The sequence below is a fragment of the Mandrillus leucophaeus genome, unplaced genomic scaffold, assembly GCF_000951045.1.
Source record: "Mandrillus leucophaeus isolate KB7577 unplaced genomic scaffold, Mleu.le_1.0 Scaffold71, whole genome shotgun sequence".
NCBI classification, from domain to species: Eukaryota; Metazoa; Chordata; class Mammalia; order Primates; family Cercopithecidae; genus Mandrillus; species Mandrillus leucophaeus.
The window spans coordinates 3900139-3922764 of NW_012107697.1; the positions used below are offsets into that span (position 1 = coordinate 3900139).

Below are 22626 nucleotides of genomic sequence, written 5' to 3' on the forward strand. Positions count from 1 at the left end.
GACCTTTTCCTTTCAAGGTCTGTTTGTTATTCACTTTAGACAGAGTGCATGGGATACAAAATACAAGCAGGAGGAAAGATCCCTTACGACACAGATCAATTTCACTCTTTAGAATTGCCTTTCATAACTCACCAGACTCTCCCCAAGTCTGCGTTTTTCAGTTTCTGCTGGAAAATATTGGTTGCCCTCTCCCTATGGTTCAAAGGCTAATCCTAGTTGAATTCAGAAATTTTCTCCCTAGTGTCTGCTAAATCTTTATCCTCCTCCCACCTCAGTCTCAGAGGAGCTCTGGTCTCCAGCTGACTTCTCCCAGAAATTTAAAAGGATAAAGTAGGAGAATCCTACAGAGACCATCCCAACATCTTCCCAGACTCTTGGCAGGATAAGTTCTGGGCTGGAGTAGGCAGAGACAATTCGTCCATCATTTCTGAATAATCCATTCTGGAAGCCAATCTACTGACCACCAGGAAGTTCTTCCTGCTGTCTACTATCGATCTTCCTTGCTTTAACATCTGTACACACTGATACTCAGCTTCAGCTCTGTCAGCTCTGAACACCAGGGGTGAGGGTGAAAGAATAAAATCAAGGTGGATGGAAGATGATTACATAGTAACTTTCCTATTACCTACCAAATAGCCTAAGCCGCCAATAAAGCAGCCATCACAGCCTCTTAAGATCTTTTCCTGGGAGAAGAGAGGCAGAAGGCAGGACGGTGGGTCCTGGAAATGTCAGTAATAGATGCAGAGGGAAGCTGACACTGTCCTAATGAAGCCAAACCAGGTATTTATTTACCTGGCTGTGTTCAGAGGTTCTCTAGATGGTTTCTCAGCCTGCAGGGCTTCCTTCCTCCACGTGCGCCCGTGTGAGTCTGTGCAGGAGCCCATCCCTGCCCTGCTTCCTCTCCCTGGGTGTTCTCCACTGAAGTTTGTTGGGAGCTGGTTACTCTACACCTGTTGGCTGGGCTGGGCTAATGGGACTCTTCTCTTAGTCCCAGGGTAGCCATTTTTCTCTTTTTGCCATCTCTGCTCTGATATATTAACTACAAATAAAATATTCTAAGGATTATGCTTTCAAGAGCCAACTGTCTGCCCAGCGGCAGGCAGTTCCTCTGAGAATAAAGATCGATTCTTTTGCCTTCTCAGGACCACAGACCCCAGGTTGCAGACCCATGGTACATTCATCCGGGTCTCTGGACAAATAGTTTTCTGTCCCGGGGCTGCTTCTTTGAAGCGTCATCAGGGATGTCATCTCTCGTCTTCCTCCCACGGAGTGGGTGCCCTGGGAGCTCCTTCTCCCGTTGGTGTCTGCTGAAGGTGTTACATAAAAGAACCCACCCTCTGCAGCCTCAGCTCACTCATCCCTCTTTCTTTCTTTTCACCCACCTGGATCCTCCCTGCTGTCCGTTTTTGCTCCTCTCGCCAGGTCCCTCACTTCAAAGTGGCCCCAGAGGAGTTCGTCAAGTTCCAGTTCCAGAGATTCACAACCCTGAACCTCCACCCCAGCAACACCGACATCAGCGTGGCTGTAGCCGGGATCCTGAACTTCTTCAACTGCACCACCGCCTGCCTCATCTGTGCCAAAGCAGAATGTAAGTTTCCCCAGGCTGGCTCCGCCCCAGACTGTCCAGTCTTGTTGACTTTGGCTTGATTCCCTGTGCCCCTGGCTGGAGACCCTCCAGGAATGGGAGGTTTCCTTCAGATCCACAGGGCTGTTAACCAGTGGGTTTGGACATTCCTATCCTTGTGTGTGTGTGTGTGTGTGTGTGTGTGTGTAAGAGAAAAAGAGAAAAAGAGTGAGTGAGAGAGAGAGAAAGAGAGAGAGAGAGAGAGGAGAGATGGGGAGGGAGTCCATCCAGGAGTACTATTTGCCAGGACTCCCTGGGCATGAGTGGAACAGAGGGGAACTAGGTTACAAGGAGACTGGCCAACTGCCAAGCCTTTTTGCATCTGCAAACTCAATTCCCACATTCTCAGCTTCATTGTTAAGGAGATACAAAAAGAGAGAGAGGGAATGTATAAAATTGGATGCATTTGTACTTGATGGGCTGAAGAGCTTCTTCCCCTGGAGAGCAGGTTTTGCTGATGGAACAAGGTCCAAGGTCAATTCCTGATAAAGCATTTTTTAGCAAATGCAGGTTTTGGAAATGTGTTTTCTATGACTCTCAGACAATTTGTGACATAAATTTAGTGTTTATGAGATTTAGCTAATTTAAGCCAGCACCTTCCAGCAAATCTGTGCATCTGTGTGCTCCCAGCGGCAGCTGTGCACCCACATGTGGTCAAACAGGTGCTGGCCACTGGCTACTGCTGGAGCCTAGTGCCTGAGCCCCAGGCAACTGTGTCCTGTGCAGCTCACCTGTCCAGGGCTTACCCTGGGGGTCTTTATGGGTTACACTGCAGAGTGGTTCCATCTTTATTAGGGCTCCTTTCTATGGCTTCTCAGAACTGCTCTGCCTTCTCAAGTCCTTCCTGCATCCTGGAATCCCCGCAGTCTCCAAATACAAAAGCCACCACTCTGTTAAGAGTCAGAACCACCTACTTTCCCAGATCTCTGTGCCTGGCATTTGCTTTAATTCATTTATCCAATACAGATTTATTGAATATTTACTCTGTGCTACCCAAGAAATCAAGGAACAGAGTTCCAACTCTGCTGTGACCTCCCAGGGGATTTGGAGGTGTTGGATCTCCCCATTTCAAAGTTAAGGAAGTTGAGACTCTAGGAGGTGAAATGACTTGCCCAAGGCCACACAACTGAAGCATCAGGGCCCAAACTCAAATACAGGCCTCCTTACTTCAAGTTGAAAGCTCTTTCCAGAGCCCTGAAGTGGATGCAGAGAAAATAGGGCCCTTGCCACTGATCTGAGAAGGCCCAGAGTGGTTTATGCTAAGCGTCAGATGTGCAATGTGGCCAGTCGAGAAGGAGAAGGTCCCTGAGTACAGGGTGCTAGATAGGCTTTGGGATGTGGGCAGGGCTTCAACTGGATCTCAAAGGATAAAAAAGATTTAGAAAAGGAGGGAAAGGAGATAGGGCATGCCAGACGAGGAGCAAGAGAGGGAGGCAGGAATCCTGATGCTGTATCTAGGGGGAGTAGGTTGGAGCCTAGAGTCCGTGCTGGATAAAGATGGAAAGAGAGGCTGGAGAAGGGAGCAGAGATCCTTGTAGCAGGCGAGGAACGCGGACTTGGTCCTGTGTCATCTGCAAGCCCTTGAAGGTCACTCTCCGAGGAGCGTCTTCTGCGGAGAGGCCATTCTCATCATGGGTGTGCCCTTGTGGAACAACTGGTTTTGGGTCCATGAAAAGGGCAAAGGAGTTGGGAGCTGGAATGAGACCCAAGGGGCTGGGGACCCTCAGACTTGGAGAAAGAAAGTTGAACCCAAAGTCTTGTTCAACAGGCAGGCCCTGAGTGGCACCAGCAAGTTGGGTGCATTCAAGAGCGCTCCAGTCCATCACTCAGGCAGTCAACAGGCATCTTCGAGCATCTCCTGGGTGCTGGGCACCCTTACGCTCTATGTACGACATGAGAGAGCAACACGCAGTCTCTCTTCTCAAAAAGGAAGCAGACTTGATGGAAAACTAAGCAGGATCAATGGTCATGAAGCAATTAACACAGTAAAATGGGCGCAGTGGCTCACACCTGTAATCCCAGCACTTTGGGAGGCCAAGGTGGGAAGATCACTTGACGTCAGGAGTTCAAGACCAGTCTGGCCAATATGGTGAAACCCCGTCTCTACTGAAAATACAAAAACTAGATGAGCGTGGTGGTACGCGCCTGTAATCCCAGCTACTCGGGAGGCTGAGACACAAGAATCACTTGAACCCTGGAGGCGGAGGTTGCAGTGAGCCGAGATCATGCCACTGCAATCCAACCTGGGCAACAGGAGTGAAACCCTGTCTCAAAGAAAAAAAACAAACAAACAAAGCAAACAAAAAAAAAACAAAGAAAGAAAGAAAGACAGTAAAATGGTAATTGAGGTACACTGGAGTTCTCCAGCAGGGCTTCCATGAAGGGGGTTTGGCAAGAGATCAGTGAACATAGATTCTAACCCCCTCAGCTAGAGAAGAAGAAAGGGAGGCCCAGAAGGTAGCTTGGTTTGACTAGAGTCTCATAATTGGTAAGTGGTAGAGCTTTGATTTGAATCCAGAGTCTCTGGATCCCAGTCCAGTGCACCATCGTCATTACACCTGTATTTATCAAATGGGTTTCCTCTGGATCTATGTTGACCAGTGCAGCAGCTGCAAGCCACATATGGCTATTTAAGTGTACATATGAACTCATTAAAATGAAATAAAATTAGAAATCCAGTTCCTCAGTCTGTCTTGTTACATTTCAAGTGGTCAGTAGCTGCGTGGCTGGTGGCTGCTGTGTTGGACAGCACAAGTGTGGAATATTCCCATCACCGCAGAAAGTTCTACAGGACAGCTCTGCTTTGATGATAAGTGTTTTGTGGACCAGGAGTTTTATGGCAAAAAAATAATGTTTGGATAACCCTTCATTCTATTTCCTCCTAGTGGAGGAAGTTGACGATACACATTAGCATGGACACGCTCAGATGTCTTGTGGCCAAAACAGGTATTTGCTTCATTTTCTTTGAAATAAGTTTGACCATGAGCGGAAAAAGAATGCTGATCTTTCAGCCTGAAGGATGTTCCCACTTCAAGCAACACAGTAGGAAGCTCTGCATTCCACTCGGTGGTTCTCCTCCTGTGGCGCCCTTGGACCTTCGAATGGTGTAACAGGCTCAGGGGTTCTCCCCTAGAGCTGACTGCCACGAGACCATTTTGGCAGGACTGAACTGGTGTACCCTGTGTACACAGCGGGGTTATTAAGAGACCGAGGGCACCCGCAAATGTCTCCAGGCAAAGATTGTCCTGCAGTCTTCCTCAATGCTGGTACAATATCTCACCAACCTGACAGGAAGTTCTTTTTGTATCTAGTCACAATCTGGCTTGCTTTTAAGCTGAAACTTGTTTCCTCTGCTTCAACTCTTACTGGGCTTTGGGAAACAGGTTGCTCAGATGTTTGCTAAGCATCTACTACACACTAAGCACTATGCTAATTCTGTTGCCTCCCAGCCCAGGGCTCTTCCCATTAGAATTATGACATTCCTTGACATTCACACAGTTTCGTGCAGATGGCAAAGCACTTTCACTTAACATTTCTCCATTTTACCTCCCTCCTCCCCAGTCATTCCAGAGCTGAGAAATCAGAGTCTTGGAGGTATTAAGGGACGCCAGGTCGCACAGCTGGTACATGGCAAAGCTAAGACTTTTTCTTAGTCCTCTGATCCTCAAGCTGGCTTTTCCCTCTCCATGACCCCCTTCCACCATCATGGTCTGCACAAACAGAGCAGTGGTTCGAGGGTGGCAGGTACAGTGTTCAGGGAAGGGCAGAGATCTCTCTGAACAACACACACCCTTGTTCCCTTGAGCAGGGGTGCAGGACAGCTAAGCATAGACAAGGTTCTGGAGCAGATGTACCTGTCCAGATACAGTAGGGGCCAGCCCACATCCCAGCAGACTTGGCAGGCACGAAACAGATTTGCTGGAACAAACTCACTGAGGCTGCCGAGGGACTCCAGTCCCCACCCTCCAGGGCCAGAGGAGGGAAGGTGGAGCAGAGCAGAAGTTCAAGGGCAAAGAGGATTAAAAATCTAATCAAGGGATGAGAAAATGAGGAACCAAAGGGAAATGCAGCTCAGAGCTCCGAAGGAGACACTCTTCCATCTTCCTTATTAATGCAGGGCCAAGAGATGCTGTGAGTAGAATTAGGAGCAGAATCTAATTCTATTTTCCAGCCATCAAAATTAGGCATAACGGAGATAATTCCATGGAGAATCATGCCACTTACTCTCTTGCTTCCCAAAAGTAGATTTTTAATAAGCAGGTTTTGGACCAAGTAGAGCGATATCGTATATTACATTATTTTTCTTTAATGAGAAAAAAGAACATTTGCAAGTGCCTGTTTCCTGCTGAGGCTGGGGGAGGCACTCACAGAGCCTGAGGGAGTTGGCTACTGGGGGGCTTCCAAGGAGAGTTGGGGCTCACCACTATGGGTGCCCAGGGCCTGTTGATCAGATCACCTAGCCCTGCCACGGATCTACCTGTTGACCTCAGGCAAAGCCCAGAGCCACAGGTATAATATGCTGTGTATTTCCCTGCTATCTGCTATCTTCCTGCATGGCTCAAATCTTTTTTTTCCTCCTCCTCGTCTTCCTCTTCTTCTTCTTCTCTTCTCTTCTCTTTTCTTTTATTTCTTGTCTTTCCTTTTTTTTTTGAGACAGAGTCTCACTCTGTCAGCCAGGCTAGAGTGCAATGGCACAATCTCACTCACTGCAACCTTCATCTCTCAGGTTCAAGTGATTCTCCTGCCTCAGTCTCCCAAGTAGCTTGGATTATAGGCATGCACCACCACACCCCGCTAATTTTTGTATGTTTTTGTGGAGATACGTTTCACCATGTTGGCCAGGCTGGTCTCGAACTCCTGACCTCATGATTTGCCCGCCTTGGCCTCTCAAAGTGCTGGGATTACAGGTGTGACCCACCGCGCCTGGCCTTATTTTATTATTATTATTTTTTAAATGCTTGCTTTTGTGTTTCTGAGTGTTTTTGTTTGTTTGTTTGTTTGTTTTGAGACAGGCTCGCTCTGTTGCCCAGGCTGAAGTACAATGGTACAATCTCTGCTCACTGCAACCTCTGCCTCCTGGGTTCAAGCGATTCTCCTGCCTCAGCCTCCCGAGTAGCTGGGATTACAGATGTGAGCCACCACGCTCAGCTAACTTTTTCTATTTTTAGTAGAGACGGGGTTTCACCATGTTGGCCAGGCTGGTCTTGAACTCCTTACCTCAGGTGATCCGCCCATCTCAGCCTCCCAAAGTGCTGGGATTGTAGGAGTGAGCCACAATCCCAGGGCCACAATCCCAGAGGCCAGGAGTGAGCACCTGGCCTCTTTCTGAATATTTTAACGTCCTTTTTTGTGGTTACATGGCCTATGTCCCCACATCTTCTGCTACTTATTTTCTACCTGTGAGATCTTGGGAAAGTGACTTTACCCTCTACCTCTGTCATCTCATCTGTAAAATGGGGGCAGTGAGACCTCCCTCCCGGGATGGCTGAGGGGATTAAATAGGATGACACCTGGAGAGTGAATAACCCTGCGTCTACACCGAGGAAATGCTCGGCACACACGAGTTTTCCTTTCCTCCCTTCCTCTGATCTCTTTCAAATGAGGCATGGCCAGACCCGGGAGCAAGAGTCAGCTGAGGCCGGGCTCTGTCCTCATACCAGCCTGTGTTCACCAAACGTGGCCCAGGCTGCTGGAGTGGAGCAGACTTGGATCTCGAGGCAGTCCCTGCCCTTGGGGAGGATGTGCTGCCAAAGAGAACGGCAGGATACCGGAGTCAGCCAAGCTGCACCACCACTTGGGAGCTGTGTGACACGGAGCAGGTCAATCTGCCTCTCTGAGCCTTAGTTTCCTCCCGTGTAACAAGGCGATAATAATGTCTATTGAGGTAATTGGATGGGAAAGTAACTGGGCCCAGAACATGATACCACATTTAATTACTGTTATTGTATTCTGCAACTCTGGTTGTGATCGTGGGGGTGGAGGATGGGGAGTAAGTAGTGAGACCCAAGGCCCTGGAAGAGTAACCAGGACGGTTGTGGGCCTTCCCTGTGCCGTCCCCAGGAGGCCCTGTGGGAGGCCTTTTGCTCGTAATGATTCAAAATTAACCATGCAGCTCTGAGCTGATACCAGGAGGGTCACAGTCCTCCCGTTGCAGAGCAGTTACTACGTGCCCAACACCATGCTAAGGGTTTTTATATTATCTCATTTAAATTTTAGATTCTCTTATTTAAACCGTGTAACTCACGATAACCGTATAAGATGGGCCCTATTAACATTCTCATTAAATGCAGAACAAAAGAGAGATTATCTCTATTTTCAAGGTCACATGATTCCTGCTACCTTCTCTCCCAGCTTTCCTAAAGAAGAGAGAAAAGTGAGGGACCATCTTTCCTATAGTACGGGAGGACCGAGACCATCCCATGTATCAGAGACCAGAATATGGAATCAGATAACCTGAGTTTGGATCCTGGCCTGTCCCGGGACCTCTGACCCTATGATCTCAGTCACTGAATCTCTCCCGACCCAGCAATTCTATCTTGACTCAGGGATAATAATACCCACCTCCCGGGGCAGTCGTGAGGATGAAATCAGTTGTGTATGTGAAGGAATTTAGGAAACGCTGAAGGTTATTCTCAGAGCAGGGATGTCTACCAGGTCCCAGTGGCTGAGGCCCAAGCTGGAAACACATCGTGAAATCAGGAGGCTGATGGGAACACGAAGGCCGGGGTCTTCCCACACCCGTTCTTGCCATCGTAGAAGAGACAGCCTCGATGGCCAAACAGCCACCTACGGTCCGCCTGTGAGCAAGAAGCCTCAGCCAGCTCCTCTCTCCCTCTCCTCCTCTTGCCCCGCTGGTCTCCCCTGCCTGTTCCTGCAGCAGAGCTTAGGTGTGGGATGGGACAAATTTGGGATGCAGGTAAAATACATCATTCCAGAACTTGAACTTGTTCTGTGCCCCTTCCCCACCTGGGGACACCTTGGACCCTCATCTTGTCCCTCTGGTGAGGGTTCGCTTCATGGAAGAGGTCCGACAGCCACACACCCTGAGGCATGGGCACATGGCAGGGGGAAGGGGAAGGTTTAGGTTTAGGACACTATGTGCCATATTGAATTCATACTATCTCATTAAATCCTCACCACAATCTGCCAAGGTCAATACTACATGAGCTGCTTCCCACAGGGTTAAAAAGTGCTGCTCCCAGACCAAGGTGCTACTCCAGCCAGTAGAGAGGGAAGGAAGCTGGTGAAAGAGGTGTTTATTTTTATAATATTTTTTGATACAAGGGTCCTCTGTGTCCCCTGCGAACCCATCACTTAGGTCTTCGTGTCCTTGTCCTGCAGCTGTGTCCACCCCGGCTGTGCCTTTTCCCTGCCTTGACATCCTCCTCCCACCCGTCTTGGCCCCTGCCTTCCAGTTCCGGAAGCCAGCCTCCCTTCTTCCTCCCAGAACAGCCTGCCTGCCGAGTCTCTCATCGATCCGTCCCGCTGCATCCTGAGCAAGGCTAATAGGTTCCCTAGGCCCCTCTCCGCCTTAGACTTGGCAGGCAGGCAGGCCTGATGCTGGGCCATGGTCCCGAAGGAGAGGAGAGTGGGGGTGGAAGTGGATGGGGTGTGGGGAAGAGAGCAGCTTTTAACCCCTGTGATGGCAGCTGCCTTTGGTGAATCCCTTAGTTCCATTATACAGATAAAGGTGAGGAGAATGACAATTCGAAAATGCCAAACTGCCCTGAAAACTCAATATTCTCAATGTAACTAAGCCACACTTTTCCTAATGTAAATTTCTTCCACTGCCTAGAATTAAAAAGTATCCTCTTCTGATTCATAAAATTAGAGCATCTCTGGGCTGGAAAGACGTCAGTGTTTTTCTAGTTCAAATTTTCATCCACTGGTTTAATTCCCTCTACAGTGATCCTCAAGAGGGGCTTCAGTCTTTCCTTGACTGCCTGCAGTGATGGGGAACTCACTACCTCATGGGCAGCCCACTGCATCATAAAGGAAGGGTTATTCCTTATGTTGAGCTGGAGTCTGTCTCCCTGTGACTTCCACTCCCTCATGACTCCTGAGTTTAGTCCTTGAGGCTGCCAAGAGCTAGCCTGCCTCATGACAGCCCATCCCACTCTCCCTCCGGCCGGGCACCCAAGTCAGCTGCTCCTCAAGTGGCATGGCAACGGTTCCTGCCTGGCACTGCTGCTCCCCTGACCCGTTAGGATGTAGTTACTTTCTTCCCCCACTGTCTCTACATCAGTCCAATCCAGCAAGCACCATGCACCCTGCCTGCCCTGGGGATGTGCCAGGAAGTCTGAAATGGGTTCCCTACCGAACACTGAAATCATTTATACATAGACTGTATATTACAAATATATACACACACATATATGCACATATACATACATACGCATATACGTGCTCTCAAATACTTTCCATGGTTTAAAACCAAGTCTATCTTTGGTGGGTTGGATAATCCTGTAAGAGGTGGGAGAAGTGAGAAGGGGGTGGAGGCTGGAGAATGGAGAGAAGGTTTCGAGAAGGAGATGGGATAAAGGGCAGTTGTGGGGTGAGTGGGAAACAAGATTTGTTAAGCCCCTTGTAGTTGCCATCCTCTTGATGACCCTGTAATGTAGTCACTCCCCTTATTCCACAGAAGAGGAAACTGAGGCACAGAGGGGTAGGGCCATTGCCATAGTAACCTGCCTGGCAGTGCTGGAGTTGGCACTCACGTCCCCAGACTGGGTTCTTTGTGCTGAGCCAGGTGTGTCCAGGTTGGGAAACAGAGCAGCTGACTAATAGGCAATTTTGGGCGGGATGCAGACCTCCCAGAGGACTCGCTGCCGCCGCCTCTCTCCTCTCCCCGCCCTGCGTCTCAGCACACAGAGCATGTTATTTGGGATGGGGAATGATGCTATTCTTTGTTTAAAGGACAGCAGAACTCTCCAAGGGGTAGCAGGCTGGGAATTGATTGGAACAGGTCCCCAGTTTATCTGACATCTGGGGGCTCTCTTTCCCTGGGAGTTTTGTGCACCTGCCATTTGCAAAGGAATAAAGCATTCCCGGCGGCCTCTGCCAGGCATCACCATGCTGTGCATAATCCTGCTGTCATTCCCCAGCCTTCCCTGTCTCGTCCCACTGAATTTCATTGCCTGTCTGAAGAATCCCAGGGGATTTGGCCTCTTTCCCAGTCAGGCTCTAAAGATTCTTCCTGCTCCATTCTAGGACCTGGATGGGGGGTTACATCTGCCACCCCTTACTTGTTCACCTCTCCAACTGTGGGGCACCGTCACCCACAGCCTGCCCAGGAGACAGCTGAGACTCTGGGTGCCCCAGCTCCGTGGCCTCCCTGCACCTCCTTGTTGGAGTGTCTTTTGGATCAGGCACCCCGACCTTTGTCCAGGCAGGAGGTAGCTCTTCACATCGTCTCTGAGGAAGAGGCGGTAAATACTCTCTCCATTTTACATATAGGACAAAATGAGGTTGCCCCCTAAAAAAAAAAATTAAATTCAGGCTGCCAAACAAAACGGGGATGTGCTTTGAACTTCATTGTCAACTTAGCTGCGAGTGTCGCCACCCTAAACTCCTGAGGGCAGGGATTGTATCTGACCCGTCTTCTCTGCCTGGTGTCCTGTTGGTTGAACAGACGTGTCCTTGCCTGACTCTTCAGCTGCCTCACCGTGCCTGCCCTTGGATCACTTCTGGGGATGGGTAAATACGAGAGTAACATGGAGACCATACATCCCATTTCCCGGCGGTTTCTCATATAATCACAGTGAGTTCTCATCCTCCTTTGCCCATTCTACAGATGAAGAACGGAGCCTTGAAGAGGTTAGACAACTTCTCAAGGTCATGTAGCTAAGGAGGGCTGACGCTGAGCTTGAATCTAGAGCCTCAGGATCAGGATTGGCAGGGAGTAACCTGCAACGTCAGTGCCACTGTTGTGGGGGCCGGTGGTGAGGGGCTGTGAGGGGCACAGACGGCGGCGGCAGAGAATCTTTACAAGTCTCCCTTGAAACCCTGTCAGGGAAGAGAGGAAAGGCCAGTTTTGTGGTTTGCACAGCTGGGCTGTTTCTGAACCATCTTTATAAATAACAGGCCTTCCCAGGGCTTCTCCCCGACCTGCCACAACCTCCAGCTCCCTAGAAAGCCTTCTCAAAACAGGTAACACGAAGACGGGTTGGCAGCACCTTCCCAGAGCTCCTGTCTCTATCAGGCCAGGCCCTTGGGCTCCAACTCCGCTATCCTCTCCTTCCTGTGAAAAAAGAAAAAGTACAGACACACACCCACATCAGCTTCCCTCCCCTAAGTCCTGAGACGCGTGTCTCTGGGCCTTCCCGGGCACTGTGCCTGCTGCCTCCAGCTGAGTTTGTCCTCAGAGGCAGCCTGGTGTCATGGGAAGAGGGTTGGATGGAAATCAAAAAACGGAGATCAGAATTCTGGTCCCAGCTGTGTCCCCGTGTCTCTGTGTGCTGAGCAAGTCATGTCACCAATCTACAACGCGAGGAGGTGGATGGGAGGCTCTTCCTCCTTTTGGCCTGGGCGGAGAGGAACCTGTGCGGGAAAGAGTCTTCCAGGGTTGTAGTCAAGCCATCCCCGGGTTAAATATCCCATCAGCCAGGACAGAAACCAGCAGCACGGGACCTCGGACTGGTTAGAAAGCCAACCCTTCCCTCGCCATCCCAGTGTGTGAGGCCAGTTGCTTGTCCTCCCTCTACCTCCGACTCTCCTCTGTGCTGGGGATTATACTACTTTATGGGATTGTTGTGAGGACTTACATGAGATAAGCCATGGAAAGTGTTTAGCACATTAACTGGAGCACAATAAGCATTTGATAAATGTTGCCCTTCTCATTGCTTTTGGGAGCAAACGCCTACATGATGTCTTTTTCAATGGGAATTGAGACCACACTCTGCCTCCTGCACCCCCACATCACCCCATCCCCCACATTTCCCACCCCCACCCCATACACACATACCCTCTCCTGGCTGGCATGCCTTTCCAAAGACAAGGCAGAATTAAGACCCTCTTGTCTCAGTGACGTCATTCCGGAACCCCTCCTCCCACCAGGGCCCTAGGCATCAAATAGCTGGTGGGTAGGAGAGGAGGGAGTGAGGGAGGGCAGGGGTAGGTCCTTGGTGCACAGTCCCTTTTTTCTGTTTTGTTCTGGGCCCAGATTCTTGCCTGCTGGAGTGCAGTTCAAAGCCTGTTCTCTTATGATCATCATAATATTTTGTCTTAATGCAGCCACGAGGCTCTGAGGAGTTCAAAGCGTTTTGCTAGATCTATTTTCTGGGCCTTGGGATCTTAGGGAATTGCTCCTCCACCTCCAAAATGAAAACAAAGGCTCTCACAGAGCCCAGTGTAACATTTATGAGGGTTTACCGTGTCCGAGGCTCGGGCTTGAGCCCTTCACACGTGGCCTCCTGTAATCCTTGCCTTGGAACTGAGTGCTGACTGCTGTGATAATTCTAACTTCTCAGATGAGGAAACTGAGGCCAAGACAACTGGCCACATGGAGAAGTCCATGGATTAGAGAAGCAGACTCAGGCCTGGTGGTCTCTGAACCCAGGTCTTGGTCTCTGTGCATCCTGTCCAGCTTTTGAGGATGGTGAGGAGGAGGGGGGATTCTCTTATTCCAAGGGAGCTTCTGTCTCTACCTTGAAAGAACTTTCTCTAGGGAGTCGGGGGAGGTGATGGGCTCTGAAGTGTTCTTTTATTTAGATGTGATCATTGAAGCCCAGAGGCTGAGAAACCTGCTCAGGTTATAATCTGGCTCCTTAATGCTGGCAATGGGGCTAGACCCCCCAACCCCACTCCCAGCACACATCTCCGTGCCTTTCCATTTCTGCCCAGGTGTCTCTAGAGGCAGCTCTGTGGACCCTCAGGGGCTTCATCCTCTCTCCCCTCCAGGCCTTTTAAACCTAGAGAAGCTGCTCCGGCAATTCCTTATCTCCAAGGACACGCTGTCCGTCCGCATGCTGGATGACACCCGGGACCCCACCCCGCTCCTCAAGGAGATCCGGGACGACAAGACGGCCACCATCATCATCCACGCCAACGCCTCCATGTCCCACACCATCCTCCTGAAGGTGGGAGCCTCCCTCTCTCCCCTCCCCTGCTGAGCTCCCACCCTCCACACTCCTTGCCTTGAGGGTCCTCCTGAGCTGAGGCTGACGGAGCCCCGGGCCGGACCTGAACTCTGACAAACCTCTCCCTGTGCTTCCGTTTTCAATGGGTGGTTCCCGAAAACTGAAGAAAGCAGGGTGAGGGGATGTCGTTTTCAGCACTGGGGCAGCAGGGCAGTAGGCATTGGAGACACCTAGATGCTGCCAAACTTAGACTCTGCGAAGGGCTCTGCGGAGAGGTCTGTGGGTTCCTAGGAGGGGCTAGGGTGGGGCACCCAAGGGGCTTGGGCAGAGGCTGTTTGCCAAATGGTGTAGAAATGTTTCCGTAGTTTCACAATAGGACCGTCACACCAGTGTGTGCTGCTGAATGCCAGCTCTGTCTTTAATCTGACACGGTCCACAACAGTTTACACAGAGCTTCTGTGCAGTCAGTCTCCTGGCCTAGAGCTCTTAGCAATGACGTGAGGTAGGTATAATGTCTTCCCCCACAGATGAAGAAACTGAGACTCTGGGAGATAAACAGATGCGTCCAAGGCCCAGCCCTGAGTGGAGCAGGGCCGAGCTTGCACAGCCCTCTCTTACCTGCAAATCAGGTAGTGTCTCCTATGCTCCTGGAGTCGGAGGGGCAGTGCTGGCGCCTGAGTCAGAACATGCACACTGGAAACCAGAACTGTGTGAGTGAGGCTCATCCAAGAGAGAGAGAAATCAGGAGCCTAGGGGCCCCACACAGGACAAACAGCTGGAAATAGCTGGGCAGCATCAGAGTCACCTGACGCCAGTTCCTGGGCTGGTGGCTGGGCTGGGCATGAACCTCGGAGAGAGCGGGCCCCGTTTCCAGGCCCCTTGGCGGCTCCCCCAACCTCTCTAGGCGCACTGGCTTCTTCTAATGCCATTTTAATTGCACATTTAAACACAACCTGCCATCTTCCACTAGGGCAGCGAGGCTCCTCGTTAACCTCTGCCAAGCTGTGAGGAGCCCGCAGACACTCAGATGATTGTCTCCTCTCCTTCCCCCCTCCCTCCCCGCTGCCCCTCCCCAGCTCGTTTTTGACTCAGAGTTAATAAGAGATTTGAATGAGTTCTCTCAGTACCGAGGGCTGTCCCTTCAGCCCGTTGCTATAGTAATCTTCCAGAGCTCCAAAGCCACGTCTGTCTGTGTGTGTATACCCAACTCACATTCTCTCTCTTTCTCTCTCTCTCTGACACACACACTGACACACACACACACACAGACGGTATCTCTTTCTCTCTCTCTCTCTCACACACACACACACACACACACACAGAAACACAGCATTTTTCTCTTTTCTTCTTTTTCTCTGTCTTCCTTATGCCTGGAGCTATGATCAATGAAGTCATTAAGGGTGGAAAAGCTCCTCCAAGTTTCACGGGAGGAGAGGGGCCCTCTTTAGGGAAGGTTGGGAGCAGGGAGTGAGAGCTTCAGCTTAGCAGATACATGTCCCTTGTGGAGGGTAGCTCAGAATGCACAGGTCCCCCTGCGGTAGCTGGAGCCTGCCTGAACAGCCCTGGTAGAAGCCTCTGGGGGCCAGTCTCTTGCCCTCCGTGGCTCCCAGCGTCTGATGTTGCACTATGATTTTTAAAATTCGAACAATATTACTAGTTCATTGTAGAAATTTTTCAATGTATAGAAAAGACAGCACATAGAAGAAACTAAAAATTATTAACAATCCTATCACCCAGAGCTGTTTAACCACAGTTAAATTTTGATGTCTGTTTTTTTCTGCTTTACAGACACATTTTCCCCCCAAATTATTGTCATACTACACAAACTTTCCTGTAAGCGCTTTTTGTCCCCACTTAATTCTATGCCATGCATTTTCCCCATGTCATTAAACATTTTTCTAGAAATATTTTAATGGCTGCCTCATTTCCTATCATACAGATGTCCCATAATTTATTTAACCATCACTTTATTGTTGGAGATACAGGTTGTTTCAAATCTTTTGCTACAATAAATAATGCTGAGATGCACATCTTTGTACATAAATCTTTATACACATTCGTGAATATTTCCCCAGCATATATTTCTAGAAGTGGAATTACTGAGTTAAAGGTATGCATGCTTTTAAGGATTCTGATATGATTTGCCAGATTGCGTTTTATAAAGGCTGTAACAGTTTACACTTTCTCCAGCAGCGTATAGGTGTCTTATAGCACCCTTGCCAATACTGGGTATGTTAATTAAAAACGCTTTGTAGATTTCTGTGTGTGCGCCTGTGTGTGTGTGTGGCCATGCTTTTGAAGGAAGCTCTGCCTGTAGTGTAGTGATCATTATTAGCAAATGGTTCTGCTCGATGCCTCAGGGCTGTCTTTCCTGAGCCCACCTGTCAGCCCCAACTCCTGTGACCTGGGAGCCACACTGATGAATGAGCAGCCAGGCTTCAGGAAAGCCTGTTCCCTTTTCCCATTTGCCTTCCCAGGCAGGCAGGTGTTCCATCAGGCCTGGCCTCTGTCCTCATGCTTCCCTGGGGTTCCGTACTCCCCCCTCCAGGAGGGCACAACAGGGCCTCGCAGGGCCTCAGCAAGGGTGGGAAGCAGAGTGGGCAGAGAGCACACGGGGACTCTGGGAGACTCGGTGTGCACGTGGGAGCCCAGCCCCCGGAGCTTGGCAGCACTCTGCCATCTCTTGATTTCAGGAGGATTTGCAGAGTAATCCCTGATTTTATTGAGCGGCTGTTCCAGCAACAAACTCCATGTTTACCCAGAAAAACCAAGGATCTCTTGTCTTTTATCTCTAGGACAGCAGATTTCACAAAATGGATTTTAGCTCCCGACTGTGGCCCCTCCCGGTCCCTCTGCCCCCAGCCCGTCGCTGTAAGCAGCGGGCTCGCTCAGTGGGTCGCATCCGTCTAGGCAGGGGTGAGATGCAGCAGCACTCTTACTTGGACTGTGCGATTGTGTGTGTGCAGTGGGGCATAGGATGGGTTGGTCATCTTGCCACACCATCCTCTTGAAAGTGGAGGAGGAAATTTAGCTTGGCCTGGAGGAAGAAGGAGCCTCACCAAAGAGGCCTTGAGCTCCACTGTGCCCCGAGACTCCTGCCGCAGCCCCTGAGCCTTTGCCCTCCAGCTTCCCATTGGAACAACCATGATAGAATTACCCCCAACCTGTTCCTCAGGGAGCCTGCGAGGGTTCCTGTAAGAATGACTGGGCACAGTGGCTCACGCCTGTAATCCCAGCACTTTGGGAGGCCAAGGCGGGCAGATCACTTGAAGTCAGGAGTTCAAGACCAGCCTGGCCAATATGGCAAAATCCCGTCTCTACTAAAAATACAAAAATTAGCCAGGTGTGGTGGTGGGTGCCTGTAATTTCAGCTTACCTGGCAGCCTGAGGCAGGAGAATCACTTGAATCTGGGAGGCGGAGGTTGCAGTGAGCCATGATCGCGCCAATGCACTCCAGCCTGGGTGACAGAGGGAGACTCTGACTCAAAGGAAGAAAAAAAGAATGCTCACAAAATTATTTGAGTTCCTTGGGAGATAAACACTATGTAAGAGGAAAATGTAATCATCCTTGGTCTGGTTTCTCTTCCATCCACCTCAATAGTCATGACAAAACGGTCTCCCAGTGGCCCAGGGCTGCAGGATACATTAGGAAAATATAGCCAACTGTCAGGAGGGATGAGGGCCCCGGAGAGAGCGGAGCTCATTATTTACCTGATCTACATGTCAGTTTCTATAGCACCTGTCACACTCAAAGCCAGGCACACTGACAGGGAAGGTTGGCTAGGGGTATTTATGACGGGTACAAAGATCAGACAAAAGGGAGACTCTTCTGATGTAGCAATTCTCAGCTGTGGAGTGATGTCACACTGATGCGCTGTGATCAAGGGTGAGGCATGTCACAGGCAACTGACTCCTTACTACGAATAAAGGACCCAGGTTTGCAAATGAGTCACTTGTTTCTGACGTTACCGCAGGTTCAAGAATACCCTTATGAGTCTGCCCTGCACTCTGACGGAGTGGAGTTCGTTTTCATTGCTACAACCTACGGACTCTCTTATCTATGCCCGAAGAGAGATGTGTTTGTGGTTCCATCAATGTAACAGTCCTGAAGGGGGAGTATAGTTTGGATATAAGCACTGCAATTAGGCTGCCTGGATTTGCTTTTATCTTTTCCAGTAATGAGACATGTGATCTTATACAAGTCACTTAGCTTTTCATTGTTTCAGTTTCCTCAGCTGTAAAATGGGGTTGGGGAGGAATAATAGTGCCAACCTCATAGAGTTATCCCATGTAGAATGCTTGAGAGTGCCTGACACATACTAAACAGTGGGTTAATGTTAGCCATTGTTATTGTTAATAGCTGTGGAGATCATTATTGTAGTCTGTTTTATTATTTGCTTCATTTCCCTAAAAGCCTTTTTGGTTTCAGTAAGATCTGGCTATAACCGTGGGAGTATGTTGTGTATAAGAACATCAGCTACTACGCGTGCCACTGCATAGTGGAGGTGGAGAGGTGGAGAGACCCCACTCTTGAGACCAGAATTTCTCTGCTCCATCCTCCAAGATCAAGGGCAACATAAGAACCAGTCAAGATGTTCTGTTTTGCCTGGTGCCAAAGGGCAGTGGGCCAGACAAATGGCAGACACTTGGAACCCTTACTGCTCATTTGTTTCAAGTGAGTTTTTGTTTTCTTCTCTAATCTCCTTCTCTTTGCCTTGCAGGCAGCCGAACTTGGGATGGTGTCAGCCTATTACACATACATCTTCACTAATCTGGTAAGGGGCTCTCACAGCTCACCTCCTTGGAAGAGAGTGTTGTCAGTGGTCAGGATTGGTGGATTATGAGGGACGAAGCCCAGGAGATGGGGAGTACGGGAGATAGAAGCAGAGTAGCAGAAGCCAACCAGAGAGGCAGGGCATCCTGGAAATCCTCATCCCAACAATTGTGAGCCACAGGAGAATGAGGATTTGGGGAATCTAATGCTGCCATTCAAACGCCGCTAGCTACATAAAGCAAATTCTGGGCCGTAGTATGATGGAGGAGCCGCCTCAATAGGTCCAGGAGGAACGAGTCTGGCCTGTAGTCCAGTCTCTACGTGGACTTAGGGATCAGGTGTCCTAAAATGTCCTGTGAGGTTTATGAGATGTCAGCCCAGAGAGACAGGCTTAGACTCTCAGATCCTTGTTCTTTTCCAGCTGTCGGTGTCTACGAACAGTCCTTTCCGGGGGCTGCTGTGGGAATGTTGACCCTGTAGCATCCGACAGGCCTTTGTTCTCAGAGTTGAAACAGACCTTAGAGGAATTCAGTGTGACCTTTCTTCTGGTATAGGGACTCCCACAACAGGCTTGCCAGGAAGTCATTCAGCCTTTGCTTGAACTTGAGTAGAAATGCCTAGTTCACCACCACTGTCAAAATACCTGCCCCATTGTTGGCATCTTCATTGAAGTCTAGCGTGCATGTAGATGAAAACCACACATATTATATAGGCACAGCTTAAGAAAACTTTCTCCAAGTAAGCACACCTGTGTAAGCAGCACACAGCTCCAGAAATAGAGCATTACCAGCACCCCAGAAGCCCCCCTCATGCCCCTCAAAACATAAAACAGATGAACTTCTTTGTTTCTTTTTTTTTTTCTTAACACTGCTGCTGTAAATTAGAGCATTAATATGGAAAAAGGGAAAAAAGGATTAGACTTCTCCCAGAACAATGCAAAAACATTTGCTTAAAGTAAGGAGGCATCTGGGGGAGCCTGGGCAAGTTGGCAGAGGAGCAAAGAGAGATGAAAGTACAGTTGTGTTCCATTTCGGGAGCCTGGGAAATAGAGGGAGGAGAGGGAAAAAGCAGGCCAGTGCCAGCCTGCCAGACAGGCTCCCTAAATTAGGCCGGCAACATCAGTAGAGGAGGAAGGAACTGGGCAGCGAGGTGTCACTGGGGTGATTTAGCAGATGGAAGGAAGCCATTCATTTAGAACATGAGTTCCCAGGACGGTAACCAGAATAAGGTGGAGTTGCTTGGCTTAGAGGTTTTTAAGACAGCATCCTCCACAGTGTACCACTATTTCCCATTCATAGAAATCATAAGAACAATGGTGACAATGTTATCTAGTGGAAAAAGCACTGGCCCTTGAAGTCAGGAGGCCCGAGTCAAGTCCTGGCTCTGCCTTATGCTCGCTGTGAGCCTTCGGTTGAGTTGCAGTGACTCTGAACCCCTGTTTTCTCATTTTAAAACTGGGAATATAAAACCTTTATATGGAATTCTGTAAGTAAAAATTTATTGTAAATATCAAAGTACTGTATGTTTCTAAGGCATTATATTTAGAAAAATACATATCTCTATGATGCTTTCAGTTTTCAAAGAACTTTTCTCCTTTTTGGGTGGCCATGGATGAGATGAGCTTTAGGAATCAACAGGACTCATGGAATTAACAGTTTGTAAGTTTGCAAGGGGAAATCATGATGAAAAGTAACTGAGTGATGCTGACTGAATAATAGTCAAGGAAACGACAGCAGAGCCATTGCAAAAGTCTGCCAGTGAGAGAATATTCTAGAAGCTTCTCATGAGTGCTTTGGCTTTCTAAAAGGGACAAACCTCTAATAGTAAAGAAACTGTTTTTAGGACCACTCTTTCTGCCCAGCTGCAGTTGGTGTTTTTTTGTTTGTTTGTTGTTTGTTGTGTTTTGTTTTTGTTTTTGTTTTTGCTTTTTTGAGACAGAATCTCGCTGTGTCACCCAGGCTGAAGTGCAGTGGTGCCATCTTGATTCACTCCAACCTCTGCCTCCTGGGTTCAAGCCATTCTCCTGCCTCAACCTCCCAAGTAGCTGGGATTACAGGCAGACACCACCACGCCCGGCTAATTTTTGTATTTTTAGTAGAGACTGGGTTTCACAACATTGGCTAGGCTAGTCTCGAACTCCTGACCTCAGGCGATCTGCCTGCCTTGGCCTCCAAAAGGGCTGGGATTACAGGCGTGAGCCACCGCATCTGGCCCAGTTGGTGTTTTGGGCCATAGAGGGAGAGGCTTCATCCAAAGGATAATGAATTGTTTTCTACATTTTCCAGTCCCTTCTCCCCAATACAGATGCCAAGTGGGTTTTCATTCTTATTTCTTCTTTCTCTGAATCCCTTGGAGATCTCCACCATGTCTCATCACTCTGAATTCTGCTACAGTGATGCAGTAGGTCCTCAGATCAGCTTTTAGAGAACAAGCTTGGTAAACGGGAAGGGTACGGACTTTGGCATTAGGTACTCATGACTCAAAACTTTTGTTTGACTTGCTACTGGCTGTGTGATGCTGTGCAGGTTGCTTAACCTTTCTGAGCCCCAGGAACCTCTTCTGTAAGTAGACACTAATAGCACATGCTTTGGGAGATAATGTACACACAGCAACAGACTCACAGTACAAGTTTATTTAGGAGAAGGTGTTATTTTAAGAAGTCCAGCTTATGCCTCCCATGGGCTCAAAGGAATGGAAGATGCTTATTTTGCTCCCCAGCCATGCATGGCCTGTGAAAGTGACTCCTAAAATGCCATTTTATTTATTTCCAGATAAGAAATAGGACTAGGTAGTACGGTTTTTGTGTGTGACTGAACCGACCATTGTAGGGTTTATTTGTGTCCGTAATTACTGAGTAATTGATCAAATGCCCATACCTCACTCCCATCCAGGCATAAAGAAAAGTGGTGGATTTAGGGCATCTATCATAAATGAATTAGGTTGACTGCTGTGGATTCTGTCAGTTGATTAACCATCACAAGAATTGGGACAAAATTATTCATCATGAATCGAACTTCTAAACCATCAGTTCATTTGACCCTATAGAAACACAATTTCTCTCTCTGTCAGGGTCTAGCCAGCAGAAGAGTGAGTGTGCTAACCCTGAACCTTGGGTGACAGAGGTGACTGATGCAATAAGAGGAACTGAGCCAGAGAGAGCGGAGGCTGCTAGAGGTCACACGGCGATCACAGGCAGAGCTGGAAGAAGCTGGGCAAGTCCAGGGAAGAGCCAGGTCTCTGGTACAGGGGAAGCTGGGCTCAGTGACAGGGTGACAGTGAGGTGTCAGGCAATGAGAGAGACACTTCTGCAGGAGAGGAGGGAGCAGCAGACAGGGACAGCCCCTCTCCAGAACAGAGGAGGAAGTCAGTGACAGGAAGTATAGCGATGAAGGCACACAGTCATAGGAAACAGTGAGCTGACATCTGAGCCTTTTATTTATATTATCTATTTCAAAGTGAGATGTGGGTGGTCGGCACTGATGTTAGAGACTTGATAAGTGAAACAGCATCGTGCCACTGCTTCTGGTTCTAGTGGGTCAGGAATCATTCCCCTCGGAGCAAATCTCTGATCAACAGATGGCAACGGCACCTGGTTAAGGTGGGAGCCCTGGGGCAGAGGGTTAGCTTATGAGGTCCAAATCATGAGAACTTGACAGGTGAATTGACAGCACATGGCCAGAGGTCAGGCACACGAAGAGCAACTATGAGGAAGTAAGTCGTGGCAGGTAGACTGAGGCAAGGGGTCAAGAGTCCAGGCCAAAATGAAGTGGACCCATTAAGGAACAAATTAAGAGAAATAAAATTACTGTGCCAAGTCATAAAAGCATGGCAACACAGAGAACTAGTTTCTGCCCTCATCCAGAAATCAATCTGCCTGCCTTTGTTTGCAGTTTAGTGGCGTTAATTATATTCTTAGTGTTGTACAACCATCACCACTATATATTTCGATTTTTTTTTTTTTTTTTTGAGTCAGAGTCTTGCTCTGTCGCCCAGGCTGGAGTGCAGTAGCATGATCTTGGCTCACTGCAAGCTCCGCCTCCTGGGTTCACACCATTCTCCTGCCTCAGCCTTCCAAGAGGCTGGGACTACAGACGCCCGCTACCACACCTGGCTAATTTTTTGTATTTTTAGTAGAGACTGGATTTCACCAT

General features: G+C 49.0%; 1 protein-coding gene across 1 annotated transcript in view; it reads left to right on the top strand.

The window, feature by feature from the left end:
- GRIK4 (glutamate receptor, ionotropic, kainate 4) overlaps positions 1–22626 on the top strand; it is a 369007-nt gene that overhangs the window by 197443 nt on the left and 148938 nt on the right. The window contains exons 5-7 of the mRNA XM_011964977.1: positions 1423–1588; positions 13523–13701; positions 18423–18476. Of these exons, the coding sequence (XP_011820367.1) occupies positions 1423–1588; positions 13523–13701; positions 18423–18476 (399 nt within the window). The remainder of the gene's footprint in view (positions 1–1422; positions 1589–13522; positions 13702–18422; positions 18477–22626) is intronic.